The sequence below is a fragment of the Esox lucius genome, chromosome 8 (assembly GCF_011004845.1).
Source record: "Esox lucius isolate fEsoLuc1 chromosome 8, fEsoLuc1.pri, whole genome shotgun sequence".
In the NCBI taxonomy this organism is placed as follows: Eukaryota; Metazoa; Chordata; class Actinopteri; order Esociformes; family Esocidae; genus Esox; species Esox lucius.
In genome coordinates, this window is record NC_047576.1 from 32,721,058 (window position 1) to 32,745,603 (window position 24,546).

At 39.9% G+C, this 24,546-nt stretch overlaps 1 protein-coding gene across 2 annotated transcripts; it reads left to right on the forward strand.

Annotated features, from left to right (window-relative positions):
• The first annotated feature begins 764 nt into the window (after positions 1 to 764).
• On the forward strand, positions 765 to 16,989 carry nr2f6b (nuclear receptor subfamily 2, group F, member 6b). 2 transcript variants are annotated; one of them, XM_010872563.5, is made up of 4 exons: positions 765 to 5,157; positions 6,653 to 6,747; positions 13,815 to 14,390; positions 14,990 to 16,989. In XM_010872563.5, the coding sequence occupies exons 1-4, from the start codon at positions 4,889 to 4,891 to the stop codon at positions 15,262 to 15,264; spliced, it is 1,215 nt and encodes a 404-aa protein (XP_010870865.1). In that variant the 5' UTR covers positions 765 to 4,888; the 3' UTR covers positions 15,265 to 16,989. The 2 variants fall into 2 exon arrangements, with proteins under 2 accessions (XP_010870865.1, XP_010870864.1); XM_010872562.5 differs by having other exon boundaries at positions 768 to 5,157; positions 13,812 to 14,390.
• Positions 16,990 to 24,546: the final 7,557 nt, after the last annotated feature.

A 24,546-nucleotide genomic window follows, 5' to 3' on the forward strand; every position in this document is an offset into this window, starting at 1 on the left:
ACATCTCCCTTTACTCATTGATTTTCACAAGCATAAAAATCCATGTGGTTCATTTAAATGATGAACAAAGAGAGTGTTTACTAAAAACAATCATGACTCCTTTTTTCTGTACATTCAATCTAGAGGGGAGAAATACATAATTATGTATGAATCTGATTCAGCATTCTAATAAGATCCAGAACAAAGGACCATATTTAATTCAGGAAAAAGTGACAACCCAGAGCAACACAAAACTGTTGAAATGTTCATGCAGGTACAACGAATGTTTGAGTTTTTTGCTTGCGCTGTTGTGTTTTGACCATATGAGAGAAAATGTGGGAGTGTTGTGAAGTAATTACGTCATTACACTGCTATATTCTGTTCTGTTATGTAGACTAGATTACTGTGATCATTAAGTGATCATTATCTTGCAGACACTGATTCGGCAAACATTTTTGAATGATTGCCATGTATATGTAGCCAGTTCTCTATCAAGGACAATACACATGTGCAGAATGTTTTGGGAAACTACAGATCTTTTTATCTGATCCACTAAAGATCCAGAAAGAGTCAGATCTTACTATTAAGGTAGATATTTAATTATTATCACCAGCCTCTGACTGCAAATATGCATGTGTGTGTGTGTGTGTATATATATATATATATATATATATATATATATATATATATATATATATATGTATATATATATATGTGTGTGTGTGTGTGAGAATTTTATGTATGGGGGTCAGGTCAACACAGTGTAAGTGGAGGCAAGCTGTTTGAGAATCTCCTCCCTGCAATGGGCTTCTGGCTGTGTTGAGAATGTACAGACCCTGCTTCAGCAGACTCCATGCGGAGAGCCGCATTCCTAACCTGCAGTTCAAAGATCAATGGACACACACACAGTCTCTCACACAAGCATATTATATCTTCATGTAGACTAGAAAATATGGGGCACCAAACAAAAATACCATTACAAATCTTATTCTCCCTAATCCTTGATGTTTAGCCCCAGCACCTAACCTTTATTGAACTCCAACCGTAACCTAAAACTCTAACGCCTCAACCTATCAACTAACTCCTAACCCCCAACTGTAATTCAAACCGTAACCACAATTGTAATGTTTACCTTATTCCTAATTCTAAGCCTTTTTCCCTAAGGGGACTAAAAGACCCCACAAGGTATATTCTTTCTTGTTTTACTGTCATTTTGGGTATTTTTGGTCCACACAAGTATAGTACAACATTGAAACATGCACACACACATAAAAGCAAAAATATAATAAAAGTGCATGCGCAGGCACCCTCCCACAAGCCACTCCTTCAAATAGCCACCCCAAAGCTCCAGAGAATCTAAAGAAACAAAACAGCCTAATGCATTCGCTTCTCCAAGTCAGGGTACATATCTCTGCCCAATAATGAAAACACACACACTTTATTTTATGCCAAAATAGTCAGATTGTCCTTTACCCCTATCTGTAAAACTAACTCTAACCATAACCCTAAACCTTACCTTAATACCAAAGCCCTAAAACTAAATCTAAAACTCCTAAACCTAATCAGTAATCCCTAACCCTAATTCTAACCCTAAACATAAATTATAACTCAAACCCTATCCCCTTAACTCTTAACCTAACTATACTTTTGAGGACTTCAGAGTACAGCATTACACACATACCCACCCACACGCGCACGCACACACACACACACACGGCCTTAATTGAAAAAGCTTTAATTGAGCTTAACACAGCTTAGGTTAGCTGTGTTCAGATCAATTAAACATCCTATCAAACCAAAAGCCCTGTCGATGTGGTTAATATGATTTGAAGTTGCTTGATGCTATACCTCGCTGCAAATGTACAATAAACCATAAAAACATACAAGTGAATTAGGGATACAGAGGATCTTAAATGTTGGTGCTTTCACACCAAAATATATCATCATGATAAAAGGTCCTATATACCACTTCTAGGCTGGCCCCATTTTTGTGTTTTGCACGGTTAGAAGAAAAGATCTCAGTGACTCGCAACACATTTAAAGGACCCTTTTAAAAAGGATCTATGCAGCAATTTTTTTCATAGAGTGTTTATAAAATCGGTCAAAGGAAGGGTCCACCCTCATCTTAAGTATTAATCATATGATCAGGGCCGGGTTTAGACATAAGCAGTCGCATAGGGCCCTGGACCACTAGGGGGCCTCCGATCGCTGGGGCACCCCCGACCAATAGGGACCCAATTCAAATATGCATTGCATATATGTAGTGCCGGCTCTAGTGCCAAAAGACATTTCCAGTCTGACTTGCATCTGTCATTGCATAATGTAATGGGATAAAACATAAATGTCTTTTATAAAATGTTGCGTCATGAGACATTTGCTGAATCATTTCTAATAACACACAAAAGTAACCCAAATGACAGGTTACTCTGGCTGTGCTTACGACTTATTCAGATCTGGGGCAAAGTAGCTGATCTGATTGGTTATAAAAGACCATGACTTTTTTCAAACAGAAACGTTAAAAAAAAGTGTTGCCCAATATAATTAAGAAATTTGGGAAGCCATGTCGAATATTTCATCATATTGTAACCACAAGGAAATGAGGTTGCTCTTAGTGTTTCAGGTAGGAAGAAATAAGGGGTTATCGCTGTTCCTTGCGTTAGTAACCTTGGTTGTATCTGTTGGTCAAGTGGCTTCGATGAGAGTGTCTGGTAAATGTAAAAAATATAATTAGATCTAAATATGATTTTCACCTGTGGTTTAGGTGAACCTGGTGAGCTAGCTAGAAAAAACTGAAAGTCTGCAGCTTGAACACACACAGATATGTAATAAAACGTGATGATGTCATGCGCGTTCTCTGGCACATGACAGTTGACTGTAAATAGGTTAACCAAGTTCCTCAACAACAACAAACCCTTGTCTGCTATTTTGAGGTCAACAAAGTCAGAGGAAGTCAGCCAGGCAGATTGGAAAGAAGAATATGAAACTCAAGTAAAAAAAAGCTCTGCCATACGCCTGGTGTGTTGGCCATCAGACCCCCTTTGTCTAATGGCGGTGTCCGGGTTAAATCCCTAGTGCTGGAAGGCAGGCCTGGGGTCAGGGCTTAGTTAGAGAAGGGGGTGAGCAGGCAGCTGCATTCTTTTTAAAAGTGTGTGTGTGTGTGTGAAGGATAGAGAGAGCCAGAGAGAGAGAGAGAGAGATCTCCAGTGTAGCTCCCTCCACAGCCCACTCTCTGCTCTTTGACTCCAATGGCCTTATAAGGCACGGAGTGCCATGGCAACCAGAGGGCTTGAATAGCAGTGTCAAATCCCTGAGCACACAGACACACACTCACTCACTGGGCAAAAGGAGGGAGGGAGAGAGGCAGTGAGAAAGAAGAGCAGCAGAAGAGCCATTAGGCTGCTCCCTACAGAAGCAGCTAGCTTTGGCTATCGTCTATGACTATGTTTTTCCTACGTTGGTTTGCCTAATTTATTCGAGCCGGAGCCAGGGGAGAGGAGGAAGAAGGGGAGAAAACAATAAATAACTGCAATTGTACACCGTGACTCCGCTTACGGGAATGCAGAGAGGCCCGAAGTCATTACTGCTGGATGGACAAGCACTGACAAAACAAGAGAGGGAGACAGAGAAAGAGAGAGAAGAGAGAGGGACAAGGGGAGGATTGATAAGAGGATTCTAAAGACTAATAGACAGAGGGTTTCCCTCCTTTTTAAAACTCTGTTTTCACTTTTTTTTTCCTGGTCGTTTGAACTCTTGAAGCCACATCTCTGGGATCAGGAGAGGAACAAGAAACAGACGCTGTTTCACAACAAGCTACAGAGACACGAAAAGAGCAAGAGAAGGGACGTCACTGCACTTTGAACTTTTACAGACTAGCGGGACCTGAGGGAGCTGTGCCTGTTTATCATTTGGGGTTAAAATAGAGAGCATTTACATTCAGTCTCATCGTTCTCTGGAATTGCCATCTGAGTATTATCTGTCTGTGGGGATAGTGTATTTCTGCAAAGATAGTGAAAGCAAAAATGCTGTTTATAAAAGTTTGGGGATGTGAGTATGAGTATGCTGTGAACACAACAGTCTTATTTTAGTAGTTCAGCTTTTAGAGAAAGATCAAAGGCTAACTAACTGGACCATTTGGGTTGAACGACAACATTCCATTTTTCAAGATTCTCTAAACATCTTCTTGAGTTGTCTACCGTTATTAGTATTTGTGTTTCTAACCGTGAGGTTAAAAAGAGTTGCAACCTGTCAGGTTGATAGATTACACTGTCTACACACAGCCCAGAACTGGTCCAACTAGTTTGTAAGTAGGGTAAAGTAGGTTGGGCATTTTGAAGGAGAGTGGTGCTTTTCTTCCTGCTCTGCTACTCAAGGGAGAAATGTGTCTGGTGTGAGGAGAGGACAGAAAAGTGAAGAGGTATTTCTCTTCCGAGGGGCTCTCTTTAACCCCTCACAGACCCTCCGCCACCAAGCAGAAGAGTTGGTGTTTTTTCTGAGAGAGAGAGAGCGATTCTGAGCCTCTAAGTGTAATTTATTGTTTCCTGTGAAAGGGTAGGCTGCACCCTTTTCTCTCTTCTGAACTCTGAACCACTCGTTGTGTCAGAACTTTCAGGAGGTGTCATTGACTTAGGGTAACAGAAAAACCGAGGATTGAATGAGAAGAAAAGGAGAGATCAGAGGACAGTGTCACGGTAGGGAAAAAGCAGCAATAAGAACCTTTGGTTCATTTGGCAGAGACGAATAAATCAGCTAATTTTGCTGGAAGCTCACTTAAAACCAACAACACTTTAGCATGGTTGGTAACTAAATTATCATAGCTGAGGATTTTCAGAGAATACAGCTGATCACTCGGTGAGTAACCAGAGTGTGTAAGAGAACGTGAGCGTGTGTGTGTCAACTGTGTGGCTCAGATATGGCCATGGTGAGCGGGGGATGGGGCAACCCAAACGGGGAAACCAATGGACTCGGGGGGGAGAAAGCTTACCTGCGAGGGGACGAGGAGGAGGGATCTCCCCAGGCCGCCAGTGACGTGGAGGTGGGAGATGAGGACAAGGTGTGCGTGGTGGACTGTGTGGTTTGTGGGGACAAATCCAGTGGGAAACACTATGGCGTGTTCACCTGCGAGGGCTGTAAGAGTTTCTTCAAGAGGAGCATCAGAAGGAATCTCAACTACTCCTGCAGGTTGGTAAAGCTGTTCTGAATGAAATGTGTTCAAGTGAAAACATACAAGGAATGCTTAATTGAATGTGCAAGGTTACTCCGTATTTAGGCTTCTGTTACAGTTCCCTACAATTCCTATTCTGCCCTTTGCGGCGATATCAACATGTTTGTTAGGTAATATTTCCCTTGGGGATTCCACTCGACTGCAGCTTTATTTTAAGTGCATTAAATATGATATACACAGTGAAAACAGACAAAGAAATCAGAACAATATTATTGTGCTTTTCTCAGTGCCACCTAGTTAAACGTTAACAAAAGATTTATAGCACTACCATATCACACTCCTGAGTAATATCTTACAGAACTACCATATACCACTCCTAAGGAATATCTTACAGCACTGCCATATCACACTCCTGAAGAGTATCTGACAGCACTAACATATCACACTCCTGAACAGTATCTTACAGGATTAACATATCATATTCCAGAGGAATGTGAGTCTTTGTTTAGTGTTTACTGAGCCATATTCACCTGAAACAGCCAAACTGATTTCAGGGTGTCAGGGATGAGTAAATATTAGTCTTGTGCAGCAAGAATGTATGTTTAGATTCATTGGGCTGAAGTGTTTACCCAAATGGGGGGGAAAGCAGCATGTTTTCTCAAATATGCTTCATTGGACTAATTGTGTCCTGTAGCTTATTACTCAGGCAAATAAGCTTACCAGTTCCTATTTAATTTCCACTTATTTTAACATGGCTCAGATGTTTAGCTGCAATACTCTGAACATGTTTCATAAATTGCACCTCATACAATACAAGAAGAAATTTTTTGAAAGCTTTACAGACCTGACTACATAGATAAACAAACAGCATTTGTATTCTGTCTGCTCTCCACCAAACCATGTATTTATGTTTCAGCATATGACTCCTTTTAAACTGCCTCAGCAGCCACCATTTTCATTCACACTGCTGAAGGTCACCCATGTGACGATGCTTTACAATGTTAGAAGGTCAACATTAGAAGGTCAACGTTCCTGTTAAAGGAACAAAATTGTACAACCTCCAACGAATGCCTTACTCGGTCCTAACAAAAGAACACTCACTTAAATAAATGACAATGAGGATCCTCCTATCAGACAGTTATGTGCAGGACACTGGTGTAGTCTGCAGTAAGTTTCGCAGGGTTGCGTTTTTTATCCGCTATTGGACAATTACTGTTGAGGTGTGGAATGGGAAGGGCCTCTAAAATGTTGGCCCTCTCCGCCATGAAAGTAAAGCTACAAGGTTGTGTAGTAGGCTAATGATTTACAAAGGTCATGGCTTTGATAGCATCAGACCAGTCGACTCACACAGGACATTCCTCATAGAGGTCAGCGGGGCTGGGGGGACAGAACAAAAGGCACAGCAAGAGACCAAAAAATAAGTGAAAATGGAATCCCACCATGATAATACATTGTATGTATTGTATTGTAAGTTTTATGTTTAATATATTTTTTTTTGTTGTTGTTGTGCAGGTCGAATCGAGAATGCCAAATAGACCAGCATCACCGCAACCAGTGCCAATACTGTCGACTAAAGAAATGCTTTCGTGTTGGCATGCGCAAAGAAGGTAACTACCCTATCTTACCTGTTGCACAACAGCTCTGTCAGTCAGAAGGTGCCTGTAGGCGGAGATACTGCCAATCTAAACATTCCATAAATAACAGCAGCAAAATATCATTTTCAAAAAAATGCCCCTGCCAATATAACCAGGGACAAAATATTCCACGATCATTTTGTCCAAATATTTACATATTTTCAAAGTAAACTACAGCAACATCACAGCAACATAACCTATTTATCTTATGGTTTAGGGATGGGAACTGTCTCAGAGGTTCTTAGCCTTTGTAGAGTTATAAATTCAAATACATTCACCTTCTGTGGCTATACATTTTGTAAAACCAGCGTAGCTCTATCCATATTTGCCCTATCTTTATGCAGTCTGCCTTCTCTCTAAGTACTTCGACCACCAGTGGCAGCCCACCCATTGTTGTAAATACATGTTTTATCCTAAAATACTAACGAATAGCTCTAGAGGAGCGCGGCATCAATGAATTGCTAGGGAATTAATCACATGACTTCTGCAGCGCGGTGTTGGTAGGTCTCCCATGCATATCACCTGAGTGTGGAGTCTTAAGTCGTACGTCACAACGAAAGCATTATGCAAGATCCGTGTTACCCGTTCTCAGCAACAGCATTTTATATAGGCTGACCAGACGTCCCCGTCTTCCGATGACAGTCGCCGTTTTTGGTGGCATGTCCCCGGCCGGAGTTGTCACCAGAAACGTCCCCGTTTTTAACTGTGCGTTAAAAAGAGTGAAAATAATATTTTACGTGGCAAAAAACTCCGGGCAACAGAGACTACCGGTTGACGTCTCAATCGCACTGTGCTTGTTTTTGGCCAACAGAGGGGGCTGCTCGCTATAGTAGCTTCAGTCACTCTTCTGCTAATGACTTGCGTACGCTAGTTTTAGAGAAGACTGCTGTGGGAAACTCGGTCCGGAGATAGCAAGTGTCAAGTGAATGCACAACATCGCCTCAAACGTCTTTTCAACACAGGTTTCAATCGTTTTAAATACTAGCTAGTGATGTTATAATGTCACAGTGTATTATTATTACATAGACAGATGATCTGTTCTATAAGGTTTAAAATAGGTTATTCTAGCTAACGTTAGCTATGTAGAGGTTACCTAGCTACTGTCTAGGTTAAAAAACTTTCACATATAACATGCAGTGGACGGACTATTTGGAAAATATGATCATTTTAAATGAATGCAGTATTTATTATGAAAATATGTATTTGTAGATTTACAATTTTAATGATTTGACATAAGTATTTTGAAAATATATTTAAAAATCTTGGATAATCATTAATAACATTAGCATAATATTTTCTGTTAGAGTGGAGAGGAAGGAGAGGAGGAAGACTAGATAGGAAGAAGATTGAAGGAGAAATGAGGAGGAAAGGTAAAGATATGATTACAGAGCCTGCCAATTTATTATTACAATGTTTTTGAGATAAAATACAGAAATGAGGCAAGCAATGGGAATCTGTTAACCAAAGTATTTTATCTAATAGTGTACTATTTATTATTAAAGATTATTAAAGTAAAAAGTGTGAAGCAAGGAGAGTGTAGAAGATGAGGTGGAAAGGTAAAAAGAAAGAAAGGAAGAAAGAGAAGAACATTTGTGAACAAAAGAGGAGATCGATTGCAGTAGAAGAAAAAGTATATTGTCAATTTTGCTCGTTCTCTTCTGCTCTTATTGGCCCTCATTTATCATTCTTGCGTAGAAACGGGCGTATATGTTGGCGTAAGATTTTGCTTACACTCCTCTCACCGCCTGATTTATGAAGCTGTGCGTAACTTTAAAAGAGGAGATCGATTGCAGTAGATAAATGCTGCGGTTGAAAACGATCGTCATTAGATTAACACGCCCCTATATATTCAAGTCTCCGCTTCCCCCACGCCCTCATTTTACGCCATGGACACACGGATGACGGCAAAAAGGAGAAACTTCTCTGACGTGGAGATTGAGACGATCACCAGGGAGGTAGAAAGAAATAAAATTGTTTTATTTGGCAGTTTAAAAAGCGGAATAAAAGATGATGATGTGATGTGGAGTACCATTCATTCACATTAATAATTGCATGACAATTTGTAATATTCGTCTTATTATTTTATGATATTTATTATTAATGACGTTTATTGTTATTTAGAAGAAGAATGTCGCTATTATTATTATTTCTATTATTATTATTATTATTATTTAAAAGAAGAAGAATGTCATTTTTATTATTTTGTCAGTCTGAATTATATTTTGGTCATTAAAAGACCTTTCATTACTGAACCCAGTCCGTGCGCAACTGCCGGGCCAAACCCTGAAACGTCATGTAAAGCGCACAGGCTCGCATCTGAAGGAATACATATAAAACAAATGCTTTGGTAAAGTCACACAAATTAAACATTGAAGTCCATGTTGCACAAAAATAAACACTGAAGTTTGTAATTATTAAGTTGTTGTTTTTTTTTTTACAGTGGGTCATAATATATCATATCTTTTAGTTTTTCTGCGCATTTCCGCACTAATTTAAAACGTGCGTACACCACCTCCTGAGCTGGCGTAGGATTTGAGAGTGCCGTACGCCAACGTCCATATTGATAAATCTCAAAGTCACCGTGGTTTTGGGTGTACGCCAGGTGTACGCTGGAAATTTGGTGTACGCACTTTTGATAAATGAGGGCCATTGAGTTTTTATGCCCAGACACTTATTGCAATTTAAAAAGCCACAGGTGTGGGAAATTCACTTTTAATTGCCATTTTCACCTGTGTGTGTCTGTAACAAGGCCAAACATTCATGGGTATGTAAACGTTTGATCAGGGCCATTTGGGTGATTTCTGTTATTATGTTTAAAAAGGAGCCAAACAATTGTGATAATAAATGGCTTCATATGAACACTATCCTTAAATAAAATAAAAAAATTTTTATAATCATATTTTCTAAATCTGTCCCAAAATTTCACAATTTCTGCCATGGTATGCAAACTGTATGTATGTGTTGACAGACACGATCGTGCGGTTCGCTTGCCAGACTCCAACCTTTATACTAATATTTATTATTGTTTTTAAGTGGACAAACACATTCAAAAATCAACACCGAATAGGCCTGAATTGTATAGAAATACGAATATGATTATAGCGAAGTTGGCAAAATAATAATATTAATTGAGCGTAAAAATTGAATGCCAAAATCGCAGCTTTCTGCGGTTGAATTTTTTTTCAAATTGCGATTTCAATATGATTCTGATTAATCGGGCAGCCCTTCTCTAGTCTAGTCCGTCAATCTAGTCTGTCATTTTATGTTTACTCTCCGTTCCAATGTTGTTCTTGTCTGTTCTTTTTCACAGATTAGATTGTTAACTATATTTCCTTATAAATATCAGTGATGGCTTTTTTGTGATAAAGAAAATCTGAGTGCTGCCAACATAATATCCTGCTGCTAAAATAACGTTAATGAAGCCTCGTTTGGCCATTAATACAGGCACGTGCACAAGTAAGGCTCAACCTGTGAAGAGCACATGCCCCTGCTATCTAGTGTCCTTTCCAGGTGACATGCGTCACGCACACAGACGGGCATGCGTTGTGTCCGTCAACTTAACGCGTGTCACCCCAATGAGCATATGTGGTCCACTTTTTTAAGGCGCGTCACTCACTCCAACCCATTTGAACCATAGACTGTATAAATAATGGACGACGCCCTTTCGCTCTTTTCCATTGGTGAAAAATGAAGCCACCAGTGTCCTGATACGGCGCTGACATCTTGGCCTTGCGTCTGCGCAGATAGCGATCTTGGGGCCAGTTCTGCGCAGTAGTTATGCGCAGTAGCGAGAAGGAAGTAAAGCCGTAAAGCCGCGAAATCAACGGCCCCACCCCTGTGCCCCGCCCTCACTCTCCCTCGCAGAATGCGCATACCGTAATCAATCGCAAGTCCAAGTACAGTACAACCTTTGCTTGTTAAACCTAGACGATATGTTATAGCCTAACTTACATCATGTTTAACCTTAATTTAGAATAGGCCTAATACAAAAATAATTGGTAACTTCTAGCTAACGATCACCTGCTAGCTATTAACATGGCTATTAACGAGGCTTGTTGTCTTTTAGCTAACGTTAGCTAGCCCATTACATTTATTTACTAATTAAATAGCTTATAAATTTAACTTACCGAAAAAATTCAAAGATCGATTGGAAATGCCAGATCGGTTAGCACAATGTACTGCAGAACAACCCATTATGTCCGTGTGAAATTATATCAATTATAGAAATTTAGAGATTAAATGTAAAGTTCCAATCTCCTCAGTCCTCCGAAGATTCAGTGGCTCCTCGGCTCAGATAGCTGTCAATCACAGCTGTGAATCACGACGTCACACCACCGTTTTTAGAGCATTAAATAACTAACTAAAAACAAACTTATTTTAAAAACAAACTCTTGAATTTACATTAGCGTGATACAAACTACAGTAAATGACAGGAACCAGCTTCGGAAAAAATATATTTGAAGGGTAATTTAATTGTTTAGTTGATCTCGCGTCCCATTGAATAACATGGGGAGGGCGGGGTTTATGACCTATACTGGGACCACTCACCAGGGGGCGATCGAGACGTTTTGGCTTCACTTTTCAGGGCTTGTGCGGCACGCTTGATTTGAACCTGGGTCTCCCACGTGAGAGGCTATGTTTTTAACCACCACGCCACGGAGCTATAAGGTTGCCGGGTTGTCAGTATAGCGTGTTGACATTAGATCATTTTGTCACGCATTAACACCACGCCAAGTTTGAATATTTCGGTAGAAACATTAAGCACGCACTATGAATTGTTCTGTATAGACGAAAACTTCCCTGGCAGTTTACGATTATATTACGACTGTTTCTGGTGGATTTTCGAAGTATGCGTCCGTGCATGTGTTTTGGGTCAGGATAGACAAACATATTTGCTGCCGACAACATTCAGTAGTTACGTTAGCCTTAACTGAAACTGTATACGATTATATTATTTTCAGTCTCGCTAGCAATTGCTCAATTCTTATGACTATTCCAGTAAGTTAGTAGATACTAAGCCTATTACTGGATAATAAGCTGTTAAAACGGTCAGTGGCAAAACAATACAGTTCATAGACGCTATGGTGGAGGTGAACGTAATAAGAAACGTTAGTCAGTTTAACACAAACCTCAAAGGAGTCTAGCGACTGCTGAAACGTGTAATGCTGTGGGGTAGTGATTAAGGACAGTGCCTCTTATATCGAAGACCTAAGTTCAAATCTATTGAGAGCAACATCATTTATTTATTATTTCTAGTGGATTCCACAATTTTCTCATCTTTTCACTTGACGAAAACGTCAGTTATTGTCACCTATATTGATAGTTATTGTATCATTGCCATTCACGAATGAAAGAAAAATGTACGCTGTTGTGCCATGAAATGAAATAACGTTGGCAGTGCAGTTCAGTCTTGCTAGCAATTGCTCAGCTCTTATGACTCTTCCATATAGTAAGTTAGTAGATACTAGTAAGCCTATTACTGGCTAATACGTTTTCAAAGGTCTGTCTCTTGTTGGAGCTTTTTGCATATAGGGGAAACACTGCATATGGCAACAAATGTTGTCATCATTACTAAACATGTCCACCTTGTCAGGTTGGTGTCCACCCTGTTAGTTGAATACTAACAGGATGGACATTTTGCGCTCAAGTTACATTTGTGCACACAGCTCGCTCGAGCGGGGCGTATCTTCGTAATTTATGCCAGTGACAACTAATCAACCAGTATAGGGGAAACATCAGTCTCACACATAAGGGGGAGCTATATACTGATTAGAACACAATATCTCTTACTCAAAAGCATTTTATTGTGTACCTTGATTTTTCTCCAGAATGTAGGTTTCAAAATATTGTTACCAAACAAAGTAGTGTCTGTTTGGAAATTCTATGCTTTTTAGTTCTTTATCTCCAAGAATAGTATTGTTGCCTTTCTCCTGCTTCCCTGGGGTATAAATATGAGGTTGCACGCATGTAAAATCCCTTTGTCATCCATCCCTGTTGGTAAAATCAAAGAGCTGTTAGCTGAAAGAAGACAGATGGTTGTTGACCTACACAGATCAGTTAAAGGATATAAAAAACTGAAGGTTATTTGTTACACAAGGCCCATTGAGATTTCGCTTCAGCATGTAACCCCAACTCTCCTAATTGGAACAGTGCAGAGAGCTGTCACCACCAGACCTATAGGATCATTAGGTTTAACCTCCATGCTAATGGACCAAATGACAGATTTTCTTTTTTTTTTCCTTGCCAGCTTGGGGATTCGATCTAGCCGGTTATGCTAACATCTAGCCCAGTCTAGTTCATTGTATCTACATTAGTTCATTTACTTTACTACAGCACATATTTTGTGTCGCATTGGAGCCTTTGTTTTACAAAAAAGCAGTTATGTGAGTATTAGCTCAACATTAGGAGAATGGTCCTGCATTGCCATCCAAACTTTGGATGGCAAACAAATCCAAACAAATTTTATCGGTGTGTTAAATCATTCAATAACAGCCCCTTCTGTTGTTTGACAATGCTTTTTGAGTCTACACATAATGGGAGGTTAGCTTAAAAATGTATTATTTGTGAATCAAGAAAATCACAGAAACATGACCAAAAGTACATTTTAGTCTTTCATTTTAGGATTTGCATTTTGTCAGTTAAATAATTAATTGTTTAAACTTTTATTTTTTACTTTTTACCTTCAAAAAGCCTTGTCTAACTTCAGTAGGACTGTTACCTGGAGTTTTAGCAGACTGCTAACAAAAAAGACATAAATAGCTGCCAAATGTAACACTGTTTAAGAAGAAATGTTGTGGACTTGATTTCTGAATACAATTCACACAACCTAATTAAACATTCAGAGAACCTTGAAAGAACAGTCAAAATGTGTTGGGGAACGGTCTTCCACCAGGATACCTTTCTCTCAAAAACATGTTATGCTCAATGCTGAACGCTAGCTTGCCAGCGTTGTGTTTTACCTTAGCCTCTTGAACCTCTACAAAGCCTTTTCTCTCCCTGGTCCTCTCCTTTCTTCCCTATCTCTCTCTTCCCTCCAGCAGTCCAGCGTGGACGCATTCCTCCATCCCATTCAGGCATCAGTCCAACTTCTCTGGTTGGTGGAGGTGGTTCTACCGGAGCTGGCCCAGTAGGAAGTGACTTCTTTAATGGCCAGCCGGTGTCGGAGCTCATTTCCCAGCTGCTGCGCGCCGAGCCCTACCCCAGCAGCCGCTATGGCCCCCAGTACGGCCAGCAGCAGATGCAGAGTGCCGGAGGAGGCTCTGTCATGGGCATCGACAACATCTGCGAGATGGCGGCACGTCTCCTCTTCAGCACCATCGAGTGGGCCAGGAACATCCCCTACTTCCCCGAGCTGCCCGTCTCAGAGCAGGTGGCTCTGTTGAGGCTGAGCTGGAGTGAGCTGTTTATTCTGAATGCGGCCCAATCCGCCCTGCCTCTACACATGGCTCCTCTGCTGGCCGCGGCCGGCTTCCACTCATCGCCCATGTCGGCGGAGAGGGTGGTGTCTTTCATGGACCAGGTTAGGGTGTTCCAGGACCAGGTGGATAAGCTGACTCGGCTTCAGGTGGACTCTGCAGAGTACAGCTGCCTCAAGGCCATTGCCCTCTTCTCTCCAGGTAGGTGTACTGGATCGGGTGTTCTTGTTTCTAACCAAAATCACTAGATCATGGAAGCAAAATTCTCAGCCCTACTGGTTTTAATGTTCAGAGGTAATCACTGTCTGGGAACCTTTGGCTCTGTTTTCAACATGTCACTATTGAAATATTGATACATTGTTGCCCACCATACTTCACAATCCCTAGGAATACTGTTGCTGAACTAATTCATAGGAAGCATTTTTTTTACTTAGCATTCACATTAGAAAAGAGATTGGAGGAAGTGGGATACGGGACACGGCTTAGGTGTTTGGAGTGAGTGTTAATTTTACTCCCAGAAAAATACATGACTATTATTCAAATCTACACATAATGAGTCATGCCGATTAATCTGTAGGTCAACATTTGTGTTAAAGCGTGAATGTTAAAGCGTGATATTGCTCTCTGTATGATATTTACCTTCACAACTGACCTTTCCATGTCACATTGATGTCAGCATATATTCTCTTTTCTGCATTTCCTTGCTATTCCACACTACTGCTCTGACCAACCCTGCACTTCAGGTTACCCCTCAAATCCGTGCTAACGTCTGTCTTTGAATGCGCTGTTGTGCTTTCCAGACGCCTGCGGTTTGACCGATCCGGTCCACGTGGAGTCTCTGCAGGAGAAGGCCCAGGTGGCTCTGACGGAGTACGAGAGGATGCAGTACCCGGGTCAGCCACAGCGCTTCGGCCGCCTGCTCCTCCGCCTGCCCGCCCTCAGGGCCGTGCCCGCTAACCTCATCTCCCAGCTGTTCTTTATGCGCCTGGTGGGCAAGACACCCATCGAGACCCTCATCAGGGACATGCAGCTGTCCGGGAGCTCCATCAGCTGGCCGTACGTCCCCGGCCAGTGAGGAAGAGGGTCTGGGACACACAGCAACCTAGAACAGGATCCTAGAACAGGATCCTAGAACAGGATCCTAGAAAAGGAGCCTAGAAAAGGAGCCTAGAACAGGAGCCTAGCTGGAAAACAGAATGAGATGGAGGGGGATTAGCCAGTGATGTCGTACCTTTGTAAATTAAGGATGTATCATACGAGTACTATAGTGATACACAAACACATGAAAATACCAGTTAATGGACCCGGAACAAAACTACTCCAACAGTTTAGCTGTTTCGCTGTTTTCTAAAGGAAATCATACATTCGACTCTGTGTACACTTCCTGGTCTGGATTATGACCTTGGTGTAGTCCTTCTCTACCTCTTTCTTGGCCCAGAACAGGGCTCCAAAACACAGACTATAACTTAAGGCCTCATGCCACTGCTACCTCCTTCCTCACAGCCCCCGTTGTGACTCTGTCTTACCCCAGGCTCTGGGTGCCCCCCCCCCCCCCCGGGTCCCGTCATGCCCCGTCAGTCTCACGGGACCCAATTCCCCGTAGCTTCAGCGCATAGGGCTCTGGTCGAAAACAGTGCACTAAACGACGACTAGGGTGTTGAGACATCTGTAGGGATTGGATAGCACAGCCATGCCACGTACTTCCACTGTACGCTGGTCTTTTCCGAGCCCTCTATTTATGTAAGTGGTTGGGTATTGATTAACAAGAATGTTGAGCTTACGGTATTGAATGTAGCGTATACTTTATGCATAAGTAGTACTGTTAGTCTTTGAATGCTATGCAAATAGAGGGCTCTGGACATCTAAATCAGATATTTAGTGATAGCATACATTAATTGCCACTGTACAAATGGTGCCAAACACAGGGAAAATCTAGCAGAGGTGAATGTACGATTGATAGCCCTCAAACACATCCTGAGCCACCCTTCTCATACATTATTACCTCAAGTTGTATACCAATGACAGAGATTGTATAGATTACCTGATCATTGAACGCGTGTTTAAACCGACCTGATAAACCTCTGTGATGTTATACTACAGATGACAAATACAAAGGGATCAAAGCATCGTAGACATCAGCAAATGGTTCCCATGGGTTCCTATGAATAAAAAAAGTGACTACGTGATTGTGTCAATGCTATCAAGGTACGAAATTATTATTTTCAAATATACTTTTTTGGGGCTTTGTTCTGGTCAATTTGCATTGTACAAATTATTAATAGATTATTAAAAAGAAATTGTACAATGCAAATTGATGAATTTTTTGCCCTGGGCTAAGGATATTATTTTTGGATTAGGCATTTAATGTGATTGTCTTACAATGTAACGTATTGACCCCTTTGAGAACTTAAGGGCATGCTTTGTATATAAGGTTATGTGCATAACACACACTGAGCAATACTGCCATGGACTGCAATATGATGTGACAATGCATTTTCTGCCAAATTACTTACAGTACTTGAAAGAGCAAGGTTTTGAGGAGTTATAAAGGTGTTGCTGAAGCATTTTCTATTTCCCATTTTTAATTGTGTATAAAACACAGGTGTTGGCAAGAGAGCTCAGAGCTGACATCTAAAATCAAAGTAATTTGTTTCACTCCGATTGGATTTTGACTTGATTGTGTAGTTTTGCATTAATATTGTGTTTTGATGACCATGTCAACCCAAAGTGTAAAGAAAATGTATATTGCTGACCATGGTTATTTTTGCATTACTAGAAATAAAAGTATGAGTAGACCTGATCTTGAAGTGATTGATTTTGCCATTGCATTTAGTAGAATATAAGGCATCGCTGTAAGCTATAGTAACCGATATCGTACTCACACTTTAAAGGGATACTTCTGCTTTTTGAGTTTATGGACAGGTTCCTACATACGCAAATCATTTATGGATACCATTTGTTTCTCTGCTGTTCGTTAGAAAAAAGTTGCAGTATTTGGTTAGTTAGGCTCAATTATTAGAAGTCTTTGCCCGCTGCTATCACACACAGCTGCACAACAGAGAGCATTCGGACTAACTGTGCCACAGTGTGCTTTGGCGGATGCTCCGTGACTGACCAGAAGGCCTTGCAACAGGTGGTGCCCAGCACATCACTGGTGCCCAGCTCCCAGCCATCATAGACCTCCAGCACAAGCGGTGTCTGCATAGGGTGCGAGGCATCATCAGAGACCATTCACATCCATACCACGTACTGTTTGCGTTGTACTTTTGTTTTACTGTACTCGTACTGTTCAATGTCAATAAAGTTGTATCTAATCAGAGAAAAATATTCTTTTGACTACTCAAAAGCAGGTTGGATGGGTACAAACATGTTTTTCGAGCCGGCTTTGTAGCTTTTTTAGCACTTGCTTGGTCAATGTCTGACAACATAAATTAGAGTACATTAGAAAAACATTGTTGTACACGCACTGGGATGTTAAATTCCACTTTTGTTGCAATATTTGTGGCATGCATGTGTGCACGTCTGAGCTTGTCTATGTATATTTGTGTCTTGTGAAGAGACATTAGTTACATGATAGCATTGTGTACATTGCATAGGTGAACATTCAAAGTTATTCTTCAAATTTTCCATCATAATTTCTGTCATTAAACAAACTTTGACAAAAGACACCAGCTCTGTTGAAGAGAGAAACTTTTTCCTACATCTGTCATTTCCATAACACATTGCAAATTTTTTTTTAACTTTACTTGCTTTTGTTGAATAATTTAACAAACATGGGGAAGGGGGTCAACATGGTTAAGGGGTAATCTTTCCTACTGACCAAAAACATTTGTCTGCATTGCCCCCTCTATTGGGCAAACAAAGGAGCTACATTGTTTTGTGATCATAAAAAAATTATAACTCCTAAAGTTAAGCTTTACTCATCCATTAGGATAAAAGAGCGGTAATGCACGATTACCAAAAATCGAATGCTTGCTTTTGTGGTCACAAAAATTTTAGTACAGGGGTACATTTTTGGCACTTTTAGGCACAATTTAAATTTTTTAACACTTTATTTTACCATTTTCTGTTATGTATTTAAGAAAAACAGGTAATAAATTGTCAAATAATTTGATTCGTCCAGTTCAGGCATAGAAGGTACACTTTTTATGAGCTGTTTTATTCAGGAAACTGAAAAAAGCATATTTTAAAATATTATTTAGTAAGTACTTTACAATTAAGCAAAGAAAGTCACATACCCATTGAATACTCATTTCATTTCAGATAATACCTAACTTGTATCAATTCAAGCAACTTTTGAAATCTATCCTGCCCAACATTTCAAAAAAATTTTTTACTAATTTGAGTATTTATTTTCAAATATGTTATGCATATAATCATTCAAACTGTTAAAACAACAATAGGTTAAACCCTTGTGAGCTGAGAAAAATCATAAAAAAATATTTTAATAAAAACGATATGGTAAATGTGTTGAAATTAGAGTAACAGATTTGAATGGATAACATTACTTTTGATTGTGACAAAAATGTTGAAAATAAATATCCAGAACCACAGGAATGTTGATTAATAATATTTTATACATCTTTTCAAAGAAAGATAAGTAGGAATGATAAAAAATAAACATTGGACCGATCACATATTCAATGGACTAAACATAAAAAATGGTAATGTTACACTAGGCCGACAACCTGGCATTAAAATGAATGAGAATTTCAAAAATGATCATGAACTGATGATTATTTTAGAAAGCTGACGTTGTAATGTTCAGATTCAATTTTGGTTGCTGGCCGGAGTATCCCATACCTCTCTTGTGATAGCAGTGTGGTGTGAGGTAACGTTCTCTGGGGGAGGAATGAGGGTCAGCACACCAAATATATTGTCCCTCAACGGCCAGGAAAAACATTTTACCCCAACTCTATGCATACATTTCAGTTGGCACTGGGTCTTATTCAACTCTTGGATGGATCCCTGGGCAGATTGTGTGGTCGTACACACCATTTCCCCTCTACCTCTGGACTGTGTTACTGCATTTCTGGTGTGCTGTGTGTGGGGTCTTCTGTGTGGTCATCTGTGGGACTGAAGCAGTTCTAGTGCTAATTTCACTACAGATAGTCCCTTCTGTGTGAATGGAAGGAGATACAACCCTGTTACGTGCAATTGGGTTGAACTCTGCTGGCAATACTCATTTCAGGATGGTTGCAGTTGGTGGGTGTCCTTTTGGTTGATGCCTAGCAATGTAGGTGGATTGATTTGCTGCCTGTTGGGCCCTGTCTGGGGCCTCCCCTGGATAGGACCACAGTCTCACTGGACCCCCCGTCTCAGTCCCAAGGTCTTACACTGCCATATTATTGTGCCGGGGGAGTAGGATCAGTTCTTCTCCACTGTAAATCATTGTAGATCTAAGGAATGCACTTTCAAAATTTTCCCTGTCACCTGCCCTGTTTAAACTTAGGAGGACAAGAGGTCTTGGCCCACACTTCCGGAGTACCAGGCTTGAAAGACTCATTGCTGTCCCTGTCCAAAGTCCTCCTGGTTGTGTTGCAGATCAAGACGATGCCTGATGATTTCAGCTGACACTTTGCTGACCACCCCAAATTGGATTTGCAAATAGTAACCAAAACAATAGCGTAGCTGCACTGCCTGGCCATCCCGAGGTTCAGTGTTAGACAGTATAACAATACCTTATTGAGGGAAAACTGAGTGTAAAGGACAAGCTACTTTAAAATGATGTGGGTGGCTGACCTTGAAGGGAGCCAATGTTTCGACAATACCCTATATTGGTTATATGCAGCATAATTTGGACAATAGGAAATGTGCTTCCAGGTGGTATGAACATAGTAAAATAATGCAGTGAGCTTTGGTCACGTCACCCAGTTCTTGTGTCAGACAACAAATAAGCTGAACCTGTGACTGGATTAGTAAAGGGTGCCATCATTCTCCACCATTGACAATTCTGCATCCAGTGGTTTTCCATTTTGATTGCCCTAATCTATCTGACCAGCAGGTGGTGCAAGTGAGGGAGCTCTTAAAAATGTACGCAGAATACATTAGATGATAGTGGTCTTGGTTGCACATTTACATGCAGATAGGGCCATGCATGCTAGGACCCCTAGATCTTGCATGCCTGGCTGTGTTCAGGACTGCAGACAGTGTCCTGCATGCTGTTGCACACCAGCCTACAGTCTACAATTGTTAAAATCAAACAGTGACAAATGTTATTTGTCTAAGTTCATAAATCACTTGTGGAAAACATTTTTGGACTGTCTTTCAAGGGTCTGGTTGCAGACGGGCACTGTGAGCGGGGCTTGGGCATTGTGGTTATTGTTTATAAAAGTAATAACTTTAAAACAGTGAATGTGTTTATTAAATCAGTAGCAAATGACATGTGATTCAACAGCAGTTGAAGTCCCATTCAAAAGCTCCACAGACCCCACGTCCCACCCACCAGCCCACAATGCCCAAGCCCCACCCACCAGCCCAGTTCCCAAGCCCCACCCACCAACCCACAATGCCCCGGTTGACAGACCCTTTTGCTCTATGCACCCAACTCTCTCACTCAGGGAGAGCGCAGTCATGCTAATGCGAATGCAACATCATCTGGTTACACTGCTCCCCCGGCTAATGCAATTTGATAGACCTTTGAAATATCAGTGAGAAAAACAAATTGTTCTGTCAGAGCCAAAATGCGACACTGGGGAAGCTTTATCAATTTTGGTACATACCATATACATTTTGTGAAATGTTTGTTGCAGGTTGCAACTGATTATGTGAATTGTAAAGGTTATTGTTTGCACCACAGCTCATTCAGGTGAAATACACAGTTGGGCTCATAATATTGCATACTCTGGCAGAAATTGTGAAATTGTGGCATTGATTTTGAAAATATGACTGATCATGCAAAAAACTGTCTTTTATTTAAGGATAGTGATCATATGAAGCCATTTATTATCACATACTTGTTGGGCTCCTTTCTAATTCATAATGATAACAGAAATCACCCAAATGGCCCTAATCAAAAGTTTACATACCTTTGAATCTTTGTTACAGACACACAAGGTGACACACACAGGTGAAAATTGCAATTAAAGGTGAATTTCCCATACCTGCGGCTTTTTAAATTACAATTAGTGTCTGTGTATAAAAAGTAAATGAGTTTGTTAGCTCTCATGTGGATGACCTGAGCAGGTTAGATACTGAGCCATGGGGAGCAGAAAATAATTGTCAAAAGACCTGTGTAACAAAATAATGATAAAATAACTTTATAAAGATGGGAAAGGATATAAAAAAGATATCCAAAGCCTTGCAAATTCCAGTCAGTACTGTTCAGTCACTTATTAAAAAGTGGAAAATTCAGGGGTCTCTTGATACCAAGCCAAGGTCAGGTTTCAGCCAAAACTGCCAGAAGAATTGTTCAGGATACAAAGAAAAACCCACAGGTAATCTCAAGAGAAATACAGGCTGCTCTGGAAAAAGACAGTGTGGTTATTTCAAGGAACACAATACAACGATACTTGAACAAAAATGAGTAGTGTTTACTACATTGTTGCATGTTTCCCACCATATAAAAAGAACATATCGTCCATTGGTTAGGATTTGCATAACTTATGTGCTCCGTGAATGACCACTGAGAAAACACCCTGGACAACTCTTCAATATGTACAAAATGATCAGAATGTAAATATGTTTTTTAGATAAACAACTCCTTACCATTAATGCATAGCAAAATATGTTTTTTTTCTCCTCTTGGTCCTGTGCAATTAGTTATTACTTCACAATAAAAGCCCTGTTTTACTCCAAAAGATATACAAATATACAGTTAAACACATAAGGCCAATGTTTAGAATGCTGGATGGTGATATCTGTAATAATACAGCGGCCTGGAAATACTTTCATGCATTAGTGTATACACAGCTAATTTCACATGCAAGACGACCAAAGACTTTGCATGACCTGGAGGCATTTTGCCAAGATGAATGGGAAGCTAAACCACCTGCAAGAATTTGGGGCCTCATAGACAACTATTACAAAAGACTGCACGCTGTTATTGATGCTAAAGGGGGCAATACACAGTATTAAGAACTAAGGGTATGCAGACTTTTGAACAGGGGTCAGTTTTTTTTTGTTGCCATGTTTTGTATTATGATTGTGCCATTCCATGATGACCTACAGTTGAATGTGAATCCCATAAGAAATAAATGTTTTGCCTGCTCTACAAATGGTTCATATATTATCAATTCTCCAAGGGTGTGCAAACTTTTGAGCACAATTGTAGCAAAGGGGAATAATACTTACGCAATCAACTATTTTATAATCGTAATTAGAACAATTGCAGATTTTATTTTTCACTTAACATTATGGACTTTGTATTGATCAGTGGCAGAAACTTGTAATTCAATCAATTTTGATATCATGTAAAATCTGGATTAGTCCGAAGTGTTTGAATGTTTTTGAGTGGAATCCCATATGGTAACACATTATTTTTAAGCTTGTGCAATTTCACAGAAAACGTATTGTAAAATGATAGGATGAATTTGTAAATTAGAACTTCATGCCATGTTTTTTTTATGAAACGTGGACCATGTCTTGAAGTTGATGGGTTTATTAAACCCTGAGACACTCACTAGAAGTCACCCTGTGTATGGTCAGCAACATGTGACAATGGAGGGCACTCCGTTCAATTGCATGGTGGTTGGATTGTGATCCACATTTTGAAATCTTGCCTTCCAACAACACTTCCAGCTAGGGACTAACCAGTAGTGAACCTGCTTAACTTCAGAGGCAAGCCAGCAGATGGATGCAAGTTCAAGGTCAGTATTTCATTAACTTGAAAGAAATTAGGCAGTAAGATTTCTCTCTGTCTTAGGAAAAGTAATTAAAAGTTTAAAGGGCAATTCCTACATTTTTTAAATCTCATTATCTCCAGTACTGTACTTGTGTTCACAACAGTGAAAAGGGCACGTTTCCATGATCTGTGATCATAAAAATCAGAAAGGTCTGGAGAAATGATATTTAGTTGCAGTTACGACCTTGTCTGACTGCTTAAACTCCCAACATGCTTTGCAAAGTTGAAGGTCAGGATTTGAATCCTCCAAAATACATCCCACTAACTTCTGCTAATTCTCCTTCTCAGACATAAAGTAAAAATAAACGTTTGTTTTGTATTTCTAGGCACTGGTATTGTTGTGAAATCATCATCATCATGTTGTGAAATTGCCATTTAATTGTAATATTGGTTAGCCAGGGTGCCATAGTATACTCAATGTGTATTATGGGAATGCACATAACATTATTATTAAACAAGAGGTTAAAAAGCACGGCTGCATCCCGTCTCCTTAATATACCACAAATAGAATTGGAATCATAATTACAAGGACTACGACAGAGATAGATTGGGGGGGGGGGGGGAATCTCTTATACAAAATACAAATAGAATTAGAGATATTTATTTTTTCAATGGAAATCAATACATTTTAGAAACTATGCATTTTTACAAGTGTTCGATTATACTTCTGTTGCCTTTTACAGTAACATTAAATGAATTCATGTAAAAAAAATAAAGGACACATACCAGGGCTGTAGAAAGTTTGTTCTTCATAAAAGTCATCAGTTCATCATAAAAAAAAAATACTAATGAATAACAAATCAAATTAATGTAAATCATTCTGTAAAGACCCTTACAAGCACATCCACAGGGACTGGATTAGTAGCGCAGTGACAAAATATACAAATTAACAGGAAATCATAATATGATGGCAGAGAAATAAAAAAGAAACAATTGAGCATACTGACATGTTTACTACATTGTTGCATGTTTCCCACCATATAAAAAGAACATATCGTCCATTGGTTAGGATTTGCATAACTTATGTGCTCCGTGAATGACCACTGAGAAAACACCCTGGACAATTCTTCAATATGTACAAAATGATCAGAATGTAAATATATGTTTTTTAGATAAACAACTCCTTACCATTAATGCATAGCAGAAATATGTTTTTTTTCTCCTCTTGGTCCTGTGCAATTAGTTACTTCACAATAAAAGCCCTGTTTTACTCCAAAAGATATACAAATATACAGTTAAACACATAAGGCCAATGTTTAGAATGCTGGATGGTGATATCTGTAATAATACAGCGGCCTGGAAATACTTTCATGCATTAGTGTATACACAGCTAATTTCACTGTCCATGTTGCATACATACCCCTACTTTCATGGTTTAATGTCAAACATAAAAAAGTCAGGTTTTCATGATTATACACAGCTGAGAGTTAGCCTTCACATCCTGTAGGCCCAAATCTCATACGGTCTAATAATATAGAATTCCGCCCTTTGTAAGAGAAAACACACAATCTTTGC